The sequence below is a fragment of the Amblyomma mixtum genome, chromosome 10, assembly GCF_055824585.1.
Source record: "Amblyomma mixtum isolate Tamu chromosome 10, ASM5582458v1, whole genome shotgun sequence".
Classification (NCBI taxonomy): Eukaryota; Metazoa; Arthropoda; class Arachnida; order Ixodida; family Ixodidae; genus Amblyomma; species Amblyomma mixtum.
In genome coordinates this window covers 108,231,711-108,243,942 of record NC_143021.1, presented here as the reverse complement: position 1 = coordinate 108,243,942, position 12,232 = coordinate 108,231,711, and the positions used below count along the sequence as shown (strand labels likewise).

The 12,232-nt window shown below is 49.4% G+C and overlaps 2 protein-coding genes across 2 annotated transcripts; both read left to right on the top strand.

The window, feature by feature from the left end:
* Positions 1-4,219: 4,219 nt before the first annotated feature.
* Positions 4,220-8,140, top strand: LOC149326635 (vacuolar protein sorting-associated protein 4B-like). The gene is made up of 2 exons (XM_089562509.1): positions 4,220-4,398; positions 7,048-8,140. The coding sequence occupies exons 1-2, from the start codon at positions 4,220-4,222 to the stop codon at positions 8,138-8,140; spliced, it is 1,272 nt and encodes a 423-aa protein (XP_089418635.1).
* A 1,630-nt stretch (positions 8,141-9,770) lies between these two features.
* Positions 9,771-11,700, top strand: LOC149326634 (uncharacterized). The gene is made up of 3 exons (XM_089562742.1): positions 9,771-10,088; positions 10,402-10,609; positions 11,273-11,700. Exons 1-3 carry the CDS (start codon positions 9,786-9,788, stop codon positions 11,653-11,655), a joined length of 894 nt encoding a protein of 297 aa, XP_089418868.1. The 5' UTR covers positions 9,771-9,785; the 3' UTR covers positions 11,656-11,700.
* Positions 11,701-12,232: the final 532 nt, after the last annotated feature.

Here is a 12,232-nt window from a genome sequence, read left to right as displayed (position 1 = left end):
AAGAGAGAGAGAGAGAGGAAAAGTGGCGTCTGCGCGAACTTGAGAGTGAAGCAAAATTACTGAAGCTAAAGGCTGAGCTCAGTAAATTAGAAGAGTTTAGCAAGAGGTCGGGCAGTTGTCCACAGCAAGTAGTACCTCTTCTCAACAAGGAGGCAGGCGAGAAGTGTGAAACTATTCCGCAGAAAAGCCTCCGTGTGGAGAAAGAACAAGAAAGGCGAAAGCTTCGCGAGGAAGAAGAAACGCGTAACACGTTTACTGTTAGCCCTGAGACAGATAGCGCGTTGGCAGATACGATAGAGGTCCCGCGCCAGAAAGAATGCAGTGAGGTTCGGTGTGCACGCGATGACAGAACCAGAGAAGGGACACCGCTGGTGCAGCTGGCGAGCACTAGCAGTCAGCAAGTTGAGGCGGTATTAAGCGGCACAAAGAGTAAAAGGGAATCACCTAACGGCAGCAGTGAAAAGCCAGGCAAGAGCGCAACGTTCGCCGAAAAGTGCCGTACAAACGGGATTGTTTCTGTAACCCGAAATGGGTTTGATGCTGCTCCGATAGAAAGACAGCAGGAAAATGAGCTTTGGTGCTCAGATGGAACCACAGGAGTGGACGATACGACAGTTAATCCTTCGCCTAGCACTCAGAGTAAAGCACGAGTAGCGTCGCTACCCAAGAGACATCGCGAACGCGACAAGCGATAGAGAAAGGCTAGGGCAGGTGTTAATGCTGATGCGAGGGCCGGCAAATTAACTCGGGACAGCACCGCGAGAACTGTTGAGGGAAAGGGAAAACCCACAGTGTCATTTTCTTGAAGGCGGCTAGGCCCGATGAAAGCCAAGGTGACTGCCCTTGCGGGCCGAAAGAGGGACAGACGGCGTAGTCGTTGGACACGTGACGCATGCTACGCGTTACTAGCGTTACGAAGAGTAGGGCTCGACAGCCACACAAAAGGGCGCCGCAGAGAGCGCGTGAGTCGGAGGGGGACGCGACAAGCCGGGACAAAAAAATGGAGAAGGCGCCCTTTCCGCAGTAGGTCGCGCGAAGGCGGAACCAATCAACCCCGCAGTTTTCTTGAAGCACCTGCTTGTGGACCGGCCATCCGACCACGACCGCGCAGGGCGCGGCTGAAGAATGTCCAATTCGGGGAATAAGTGTTTGCCTTTTTTTATGCATTGACTGAACTGTAAAAAGGGAGACAGGGGTGAAGGCAAACGAGTTCCCATTTTTAGTGGTAATGCTGAATGGTGTTAGTGGACTACGGGATTTTCACTCAGTTGAGCAGATTTTGAAGATTGAATGGTACGGCAAAACAGCGCTGACGGACGGGACGGAAGAAGATGAGACAAACACATGCGCTCATCTTCTTCCGTCCCGTCCGTCAGCGCTGTTTTGCCGTACCATTCAACATGAACCAACCAGCCCGACTCAGCCCTCTCCTTGAATTTTGAAGATGTTTGCTTTTTTTTTCCTTTAAGTACGTGCCAGAAGGGTACATTGCATGAAAATGCGGACGCGCTTAGCTGTTCTTTCTAAGGGGTCCGGAATGCTCTTCAAGAACCAAAATTGCTACTAATAGTTTTTTTCGTGCAGTTTTGAAAGTGAATGTGTACAGTAGCAGGTTCGGTTTTTCTCAGCTTGCGTGGGTCCTGAAAAGTTTCGGTGTAAGCTTTTCTCCAACGGCTATAGTACCGAGATTGAATCCCTCTTTTGGAACTGGTTTGCTCGGAAGGAGGTTGAGTGCTTGCTTGCGCATGTGGTTGAAGTTTCAGAGACGCTTCAAAGAATTTGGCCGATGTAATGGAAGACCACGTTGCGAGCGGCAGAGGGCTTCTGGCATACTTCTGCGAGCAATTAGCCCAAGTCGACTCTTCGTGCAGCAGCGATGACTGCTACTCGCCGAGGAGGTAGCTGTTACGACCCATCTTGAGACCCGCGATGAAACGGTGGTGGATTCAACAGTAGCGGCAATTTCGACGGGTCGTTTGACCCCCAAGATGACCCCAGGGCTCGGTACCAACGATCTTCGAGAAGCAACCGAGGACAGGGGAAGAAAGGTTGCCCCTCGTCTGAAAAAAAAACCCGCAACGAATCAGAGGAAGCCGGCGCAGCTGCGGCTGCGACGTCATCAGGCCACACCTGTGTTCGATGGACGCGAGCTGACAACAGTATGGTTGCCTCGCAGTGCTACAGAGATGCGGACTTACGCTCCTCCTCGCCAGTTCCCAGGTGTGGGCTCTCAACAGGTGTCTTCGTTGGCTGTGACGTGTGGTGCCGATCTTTTGTGTCACGATGAATTGCCACCTGGTAAAAGGGTGGAGCCCTGGGCTATTCAACCTGCGACCAAAGTGAGCACGAACGCACTGAACCTTGGGTAATAGGTTCATCCATTGGCTCTGGGCCCTGGGTGAAAGGCTGATCCAGTCTCTCGACGTCATGAACTCTTAATTTTTGATTCCTTGCTCTTCTTTTGTAAATTTATGTAAATAAGTGTCTTAGTTTCTTGCCATTAAACCTGCTTGTTTTTGATATTCCCAACCTTCGAAGCTTCAGACTGTTCCTCATCCTGTACGAGCCCCCTTGGTGATGCAACATCTGGCCACGCTACCCGAGCCGTAACAGTGCACACTTAAATTAGAGAAAAACTAGCGCCACAACATGCACACCACAAGAAAAGAACGAGGACGAGACACCTGCTTCACGCACCGCGCGAAATGAATTTTTATTGGCCCATTTAGACGACGGTGGGCTCCTCTACCGCCTCCATACACCTGCTTCATGCCGTGAACTCTGTAAGCCCCATTCTACGATACTGTACTTCGCCCCTGAACATCCTTTAGCATTGCTCGTTGATGTACCTCAGCCCAAATCCAACTTCCACTTGTTTTTATTTTTTACATTCATTTTCATTTTCTCTAGCTTTTCTTTCTTTATTTTATAATCGCGTCCCCGCTCTCCTTCTGTCTCCGAGTGCCTTCCCTAGACAGATTAGCACGTCAGTGAATTTATCATGCCGGCTAAAATCTCTGCTCTGCAATAAAGGGTTCCAATGTTGTTGTTGCCGCCTTGGTGGTAGGGCACCTACCCACGACGGGGGATTGGCCAGGGTTCAGTGAGGAGAAGGAGGCAAAAGTGAGGAGCCAAAAGAAGGTAAACTGGTGCAAAGCTAATGGTTTGAGGTTTATTGTCAAGCTAATGTTGTAACTTTGGGTAAAAATTCAGAGGAATTAAAGATGGAATCATAAATGAAAATGAAAAATAAAATAAATAAAATAAAGAATTAACCGAAAAAAAACGGGCGAAAAGATTAGGAAATTGGATGCAAGAAAAAATTGCTGAGAGATTTTTCAATGCGCAAATTTTGGATACCATTAGCAAGGGAATCTGCCGGTAGCAATTATGTAATTGTGGAAGTAATCGCAAACTTGAAGCAATGCGAAACCTCTGGCGCTAGCACCGAAGGAGAAAAGAAGCGGAACCGACAGAGAGTCTCCTTCGAGGAATTGGAGTTTCTAGATACGTCCTTCTCTTATGTGCAAACCTTCGACAATAGAGTAGGAAATGCTCCAATGTTTCCACATCTCCACAAGGCGCGCAAAGGTCTGAGGGTCTGAACCCGCATCATACCAGCCTACTAAGTCTGTAGAGCAAAGGACTGTGTGAGCCAGAAAAGGCTGGACAACCAAAATTTTTGAGTGCAGTCAACGAAGACAGTGTCTAAGCGCATGTCAGCAGGTACGAGAAAAGAGAACCAGAACACAAGCTTCCATTAGAACCCTCATCTCATGCGGTGCAGAATCCCTCGCTTAAATCATTACTTCTGCACTTATGCATAACTAATGATTTAAGCGGGTGATTCTGCACCGCATGAGATGAGGGTTCTAATGAGAGCGTGTGTTCTCGTTCTCTTTTCTCGTACCTGCTGACACGCGCTTAGACACTGTCTTCATTCACTGCACTTAAAAATTTCGGTTGTCAGCCTTTTCTTGCTGAAACAGTCCTCTGCGCGCCAGATTTAGTAGGCTGGAATGAAAATAACCTTCCCTTTAGGCACGCTGCTCAAGATTTACGCGATAGAAATGAGCGCGGAGATTCTTCCTTTGAAGCCCGTGCCGGCAGCGGGGCCCACAGTTCACCTGTCATAGGCGCGGCCGAGAACTAGGGAAAGAAGAGGAAGAAGAAGAAGGAGGAGGAGAAGCCGAAATTGGAGGCCCTTAAATTGCCGACGATGAACCGCCTGGTCCGCGCCCGCAGGCACGCCGAGCGGGCGGCCTTCCTGGAGATTGTGTCTGAAGACCACGCGGGAGCCTTGGCCCACTACACGCAGGCGGCGCTGCACCTGGAGAGCGCCCTGGAGCTCATCCTCTGCCGCATCCGCTCGCACGCCGCCAAGCTGAAGACGCTCAGGTGAGGCAGCAGCACAAAAGCTTGGCGGCTGACCACATCGCAGCCACGTGTAGCGCCGAACAAAGAAGTTCTCCGGGATTTGTTTGTTGCGGCTCACTGCTAAACGCCAACAACGCGTAGTGAAAGCAATATACTGGCATATTTATATATTTTTTTACTTTTATTTAAAATGCCCTTTTTGCCGAAAGACATCTAGCGTCGAAAAGTATATATTTTACTTGACTCTTCAGCCTTCCATGGGATATTCTCTGGGGCCTCGTTCGTGCTTGTCTTTCATGTCAAAAAGTTCGCGAAAGGATGAGGACGCATTTGAAAAATGCAAACAATGCCCAGTATGGTTGTCTTTTTTGTGCAATTATCTACGCTCTCTCGCGCACTTTTTGAACTAAAATCCATTGGAGCTTTGTTCACAGTGTAAACGTGGCGCAATCGGGGCAGACTACCTTCGCTTCGATAGCCTGTTTTTAGTTTGACATCATACCGTCCCATTGCGTTGGCTAGCTGCGTTGGCAAAGTATTTGAAAGGATGACACTTGCAGGTATGGAGTGGTGCCTGGAGCGCTACCGCATATATCTGGCTATAATGTGCGGGTTTTGACGTGGACGCTCTTCAAATGAGAATGTGGTCGACCTGGTGTCATCCGTCCAGCGCCAAAAACACTTCAAGCGCTTGACCGCGGCATTGTTCTAGGATACAAAGGGCGCATACGACAATGTAACTCACCAGGCTATTTTGGACGCTACGGAAGCTGCCGAGCTTGGTGGTCTCGTATTCTGCTGGATACGCAGTTATTTATCCAACAGATCTCTCTGTGCAGACTGAGGATGGCCCAACATCTTCTCACTTCACTTCCCGTGGAGCCCCGCAGGGTGGAGTGCTTAGCCCGACGCTGTTCAGCATTGCACTTGTCGCGCTTGTCGATATACTACCACAGTCCGCGCAACTATCAACCTATGCGGACGACATCTGGGAAGCCGGGGTTACACGCCCACAATTTCGAGCGAGGCTTCGAAAGGCGTCAAGTATTCTTGCGTTTTATACTTCCACCTGCAAGGCCTACGAATTTGAACTGAAAAGTGCTCGCTTCTTGCTTTACACGCATAACATGCCTCAGTATGCCTTATGCAAGAACGTCACAGCAATACTCTACGCAAAGAGCCATCGGTTTCTGGGAGTAATCATCGTCCGAAATCTATCATGGAGCCCCCATATTTCATACATGAAAAAGAGACCGACAGCGATTTCTCACTTTCGCGCCTTTCTTGAGGGAAAGTCGCGGGGAGCGCCAGTGCGGTCGATGATGCAGCTCTACAACGGCTTATTCATGGTATTTCTTCGCTACAGCCTCCCTCTACTTGGAAACATTCGAAAAACAAACATACATATTCTGCAAAGCGTTAAAGCTCAAGCTCTCCGGACTTGCCTAGGATTGCCGAAATGTGCCTCTACGGCCCCATCTGTACTCGTCGCCCAGGAGTACCCAGTCCCTACCTATCTAACAGTTGACGCACTGAGGGCACATTTTCGACACATATCCCGGGTTCCCACTCCCCATCTTGCCACTCTTCCTATTACAAGGCCGTGCACATCGTTTACATAGGCCATCCATGCACATCGCGCTCTTCTGCCGTCCCAGTTTAAACCCGCCTCTAGACCGCCCTCGCCACTTTGGAGCCTCCACAGTACCCGTGTGCTTCTTTCGATACCTGGCATCATGTAGAACGTTTTATCGCCGATATCAGTGAAACAAGTCACTCTTGAATATTTCCTTGAGCACCATGCAAACCGGGCGCATGTCTACACCGACTGCTCAGTGAACCCTAAGAGTTCTTCAGGCTCCGTGGGCATCCTCGCAAGGACTACAGAAATTAAAGTTAGGATAGCTCACCAGGATTTATATTCAAAAATTTTGTCCAAGAATCTTAGATATGATGAGGGCGGCTACTGTAGCAGGAAGGAGGAATATTTTCAAAAATTATTAATCATTGGTCACCACTTTCTTTTTCGTTGTTTAGTATTATTTCCTCTCCAGTGAAATGCGCCAAGAAGAAGGCTTCACGCGCTTTTTAATAAACAAGCTGTGATGAAGTCTTTCGGCAAGGGCTGAAGTCAAGGGGATGAAGTCTTTCGGCTTATTAAGGCGAAAGTGAAATAGTCCCACAACATTTTTTAATAGCAAAACCGACGAGGGAAAGTGACAACTACTTCGGGGAACATCCCCGCGCTCGAAAACGTAAAGGCCGCTACTGTTGGAGAAATTTTTGAATATATGGCACTCACTACTTAGGGCGTCAACTTTGTGAATACATTTCATGTACCACATGTCGTGCGCGTCTCTAAAACCGCCTTCTGCGCACTGTTGATAATTGCTTAGGAAAGGTGGAGAGACGGCAAGGAATACAGGAAAGGTTCATGACCGCGCGAATAGAAGAGATGGAAGCGAAGCCCAGTACGATAACGAACGTTATGGTACTTGTAGAAGCGTTGGCTAACAGACTCGGCTTTCCTTCCCAATGCTTGTACATTTTGTTCTCTCAGGTACTGAGCGCAGTAGCTTGCAGATTCATGATCAGGAGAGGAAAGAACAAAAAACCTACTTCCCTCAGCTGCCAGCTCAGGTTTTCGCATTCTGTACGCGTTTTGCGCAGGCCACACGTGGCTTCACCCGAGCGCTGGGAGCACATCTCTCTGCCCCCGAGCCGCACTCGCACCTCCGACAAGCGCTACGTGTGCGAGGTGGAGGGACTCGTGGTGCTGGGCCGCCACTGCGGCCGCTGCGTCGACGTCGGCTTCCCGGATGTGCTGCGCCAGCTCTTCCAGCTCATGCAGATCCCCAGCTTCTGCGGTGGCACCCGGAGGGCCCCGGCGCACTACAGGCCGGACTCGTGCCGGACAGTGCTGCTGTCCGGCCCAGCTGCCACCGGCCGGCACAGCCTGGCCCGAGCCATGAGCAGTGGCATCCGCGTTTGTTCGGTCACCTACGTCTACGTGCCGCAGTTGCTGAGGGATCCTAGGGAGCAGCTGGAGGTGGCAGTCAGGAGCGTCTTCGATGCAAGCGGAGCAGTGGTGCCCACTGTCATCATCCTGGACAGGGTGGACGAAATCTGCAACGGCACGGCTGACGCCGAGCTGCGCCAAGTCTTCTGCGAATGCATACGGGACGTGCTCGACTCGCACGACATGCCGAGTCGCTACGTCATTGGTGTCACCAACAGCCCCTGGCTCCTCAGCGCGGACCTGCAGACACTGTTCCAGAGGCGAGTGTACGTACCGCTGCCGGACCACACGTGCAGAGCCACCATCACGCAGCACCTCCTCTCGGGCTCGGATGGGTACGCGTCGGCGCTCTCCCTGGCAGATATCGCGGACGCCACCGAGGGCTTCACCAGCACCGAGCTGGCCATGTGTCTCCGGAGCCCCTTCTGGCACACCGACTCTCGAGAGAAGCTGGAGCAGCGATTCGTGGAGCTGGTCGGCGTCTCCGGACTGGGCCCGGTGCGATGCTGCTTCTGCTTCGGAGAGGAGCAGGAAGAGCTCACTCAGCCAGAGTTCACCGGTGGCTCTGAAGGTCCTGAAGGCCCAAGGGCGTCGCCCTTGTTCCCCATTGACGCCGACCTGCAAAGAGCGATACGAGAGATGAGTGTAGTGCTGGCCCAGAACGCGAGGCCCAAGAATCCGCTAGGAGCAGCTGGCATGAAGGCCTCTACAAAATCGTCGGAGCGTAATTGTCGTATTTGCTGATTATCCCCTAAATGGCTATAATTCACTTTTGAGAGCCTAAAACTGCGTATTTAGAATAAATGTATTCTCTACGACAATTTGTAGAGTTGGGAAATTATTTCGTATACACTAAACAAAATGCAAGACATTGAAACTTCCAGTAAGGTCTGTCAAAGTGATGCTCTTCTGCCACGTTATTGTGGATGACGTAAATAGAGACCCGGGGCGTAGTCATTTGAGGGAAGCAGCAGTAATATAACCGGAACCCGTCGATACATCTGGTATTCGTCGCTCAGATTATGCCGCGGTCGCCACAAATTGGTAAAAATATTAAGACGAAAGCCTTTAATGGCTCATACCGTCGTCCGTTAACAAAGCGTGTCACACGCGTTTAACTCGGGAACTAAAGCTCCAGAAGAGAACCAATGGTTACTTTAGATACAGGAGGAAAAAAATGAACCTAGAAGCCAATTTTGACGACTATACATTAATCAGTTCATTAATTATAAGCAAAAATGTCAAAATTGCGTCAAATAGCGCGGACACTCGTATAGCCACGGGAACAACGTGACTTTTCATCCACCGGATGTCGTCACTGCATAGAGAAAATTTTCACAGAATGGTTGGAAAAGTGTCGGATTTGTGGCTAATTGGATGTCCAAATGTTTAATTAAGCGCAAGTAACACTTAAGATCCCCGAAGAATTATAGTATGAGTATCGATATAGCCACGGGAACGATGTGACGTCACATCCACCGGAAGTCGTCACGGCGTAGTGTCCTCGGCTTTCGCCTCTGCCAAAGTGTTGCCAAAGTGTCCTCGCAAGTTTTTTCGTATGCATAAATATGCTGTTAGGAGAAGTTAAGTGACGCCAACCAAGTAAAATACAGGAAAAACACGACGTTTCGGGACCGGCTCGGCCCCTTCTTCACGGTGTGACTACGGGCGAGCGCAGCTTGGCTTTTTAAGCCCCTGCGTGGAGAACCTCCGGGTCAATGGCCGCAGCCCATGGACGTAGGATGAGGGGAGTGTCCCCAGGGAACGATTAACATTAGGGAGTTTTAGAATAGGGGGCCCCAACGCTTCGGGGCCCCAAGGAAATAGCGGGCCCCACCGCTACGTACGAGTGCGCCGGTGAGCTTTAGAATAGGGGTCTCCCCTACGCAGCGGAGCCAGGCTTGCGTTTATCGATCGCAGCGCCTCTACGGCAAACAAAAAAGATACTCTTGAAAGAGATTTTAAAATATGCGTTTGTTTCGTCATCAGAAACTGGTATTATCGCAGACACACAATTTAAGAGTAAAAAACTGTAGCAAGTGTGTGTTTTTAAACAGCTCTTTTTTTGGTTTTAAAGTCGATGCAAAATCGGTCACTCTTAGCCAACTCAAGTCTAGCGTAGCTCGGCGGTATCTCATGCCTGGGTCTTTTCGTTCTGCGAGCCGTCGGTTGTGGTTTGGGCTAGTTCTCCAACGACATCATGCCGAAATTACACCGAAGCCGCGCCAGTGTGCTCTGTGACCAACTTTTGTATTTGGATTTAAGCTGGGCGGAGCTCGAAGACCTTTTTCTTGGACATCGGCTGCGGTCCGCCCGAGCGCCGAGACGATACAAATCGAGCGCCGGGCTGCTGAATACAGATGCTGTGGAAGAAGAAGAGTTCCGACGAATGTTCCGCTTTCAAAAGGAACATGTCGATATTTTGAAATGTGCACTAGGAATTCCAGACTTCCTTGAGAGCAGCCAAGGTGTGCGCGTCACGGGGAAAGAAGCCCTGCTGATGGGACTGCGGCGCCTTGCCTACCCGAACCGATGGTGGGATTTGGAGCCCATCTTCGGCCGACACTGCTCTGCCATGTCCAGCATTGTTTCAAAACTATTCTCTCACATCGAGGAGAACTTCGGCCGCCTCCTTGACGACATGACTTCACATGAATGGCTGAACGTTGATGCCCTCGAGGATTACGCAAACGTGAGTTCGGCGAAACATTTCACTGGAGTTTTTGTGACATCGGGAGTTAACTGCCATGTCAACCAGTTTGTCATTGAAAACTGGTCGAGGTAGCAGCGAATCGAGAGTAAACGAGATTGTTTGTTTTGTCGCATGCGAAATCAAGGTAGTACAACTTGTTGCCATTATGCATTTGTAGTTATTCTCCTGACAGCGCTAATCTCCTTGTCCGTGGTTCAGTGACATTGCAGCTAATTTTTTTTATATTACGTACCGACCTTTTAAACTGTTATATTTTGTTGTATCGTCACACAGCGTGTTCCTTTTCATGCAGGCTGTACACAACAAGGGTGCCCCGCTCACAACCTGCTGGGGTTTTGTGGATGGGACTGCAAGACCAATTTGTCGACCGTCCATGAATCAGCGCATCTACTTTTCGGGCCACAAGCGAGTGCATGCCGTGAAGTACCAGGCAGTCATGTGCGCAAATGGCATCATCTGCGAGCTTGATGGTCCCTTCCCTGGGCACAGGCATGATGCTGGTGGGTTCGAGCTGCATCCACTTCATTCTGTACTCGAATAAGCGCTAATATATTGTCCTGCTCTCACATTTCGTAATGAGTGATAGCACAGCTGATAGGTATAAAATCTCCCTATACTGTGGAAATCACATTAATTTCATTTTTAATATACATGTATGCCAAGTACTCGGAAGAGGGCTGAGTTGGTCTGGGTGGTTCATCTCAATACAATGGAACAGTACTAGCAGATGGGAAGGGTTTTCTGCCTCGGTTCTTCTGTTATTCGTGTCAACCTTTTGGCTACAGCCATGTGCCGGGCTCGTCTTATGTTCAGAGTCGACAGCTCACCTGTCTCTCTTCTCTCCTGTCCAATCTGTCAGAGCTGGTCTATTATGCCAAGTATGTATGTCTTCATACTATTATTATGTACAGTACAGGCCTCCATTACAATCACTGGCAGACAGCATTCAAGCTATGTACACATATGTGCATGAAGGGTAATAAGTTTGCAATAAAAAAGAAATGGACATGTCGGCACTGCATGGTGGTAGTTGCAAAAAGTTTCACTGATAGCTAAAAACATGCTTTAAAACTTCAGTGCCAAACTGATATAATCGCCTTGAAAATCACACAAACCTAAATCACATGACCTAATAATGACCATATGCATCATGTCTTTTACAGGGATGCTACGAGAAAGTGGACTCTATGAAAAACTGGAGAGGCTGGTGCAGGGTCATGACTACACCATATACGGGGACCCAGCGTATCCTCTGCGGCCTTTGCTCATGCGTCCATACGCTGGTTCATCTTTAACTCGGCAACAGCAGCGGTTTAATGCCGGAATGAGCACGGTTCGACAAGCTGTCGAGTGGGGTTTTGGGAAAACTGTGAGTCTGTGGGCATTTCTAGACTTCAAAAAAAATAAAAAAATTCTGCTCCAGAACGTGCCGCAGATGTACCGAGTGGCAACCATCCTTTCAAACTGCCACACGTGCATCTATGGCAGCCAAGTAGGAATGTTTTTTGGGTTGCGCCCCCCTTCGTTGAGCGAGTACCTTCAATGATATCTATTTAGTTGTGAACTGAAAGAATGGTGGCAGAAAGGTGCAGAGAGAGACTTTGTGCCTTCCAGAATAAAGGTGCAAAAATTGAGCTCACTGTCTGGTTTTGTTTGCTTCCTCACGTCGGAAATTGACACAGCAGCGTGCAGTTTTATTTAATTTGCTGCTGCATGAGGGTTTTTATCAGTTCTAGGGATGCATTTTGTTGTTGGACAAAAATGCGCCTCTCTTCTGCCCGCTCTTCAGACTGGCGTTGAAGCTGCTGCTGAAGGCTGGCAAAAAGCTCCATTCTGAGGCGGCTTTCTTCTTCCTTCTCCCTTCTTTCTGCCAGCCATTCTTGCCTCCGCTGTTCAAGTTTTTCTTTCTCAAGCTCTATGCGCTTGTGTTCCAATGAGAGCCTTTCTGTTTCTAAGCCGTGTTCTCTCTGGCGCCAAGAACATCGTGATCAAGGCGCTTTTGAAAGAACTCGAGGTTGTCCTCTGGCTCTTGTCTTTTGCTGGGACCTATGCGCAACAAAGAAAATAAATGAACAGTGAACGAACATATGCAATGGCAACAAAAAAATGTTGTGCAGCACACT

Bases quoted from the DNA above. Each gene is read 5' to 3' on its own strand.
- LOC149326635 (XM_089562509.1), top strand. From the start codon at position 4,220: ATGAACCGCCTGGTCCGCGCCCGCAGGCACGCCGAGCGGGCGGCCTTC. The intron at 4,399-7,047 runs GTGAGGCAGCAG...CGTTTTGCGCAG, and splicing joins GCCAAGCTGAAGACGCTCAG to GCCACACGTGGCTTCACCCG.
- LOC149326634 (XM_089562742.1), top strand. From the start codon at position 9,786: ATGTTCCGCTTTCAAAAGGAACATGTCGATATTTTGAAATGTGCACTA. The intron at 10,089-10,401 runs GTGAGTTCGGCG...CTTTTCATGCAG, and splicing joins CCCTCGAGGATTACGCAAAC to GCTGTACACAACAAGGGTGC. The intron at 10,610-11,272 runs GTGGGTTCGAGC...TGTCTTTTACAG, and splicing joins TGGGCACAGGCATGATGCTG to GGATGCTACGAGAAAGTGGA.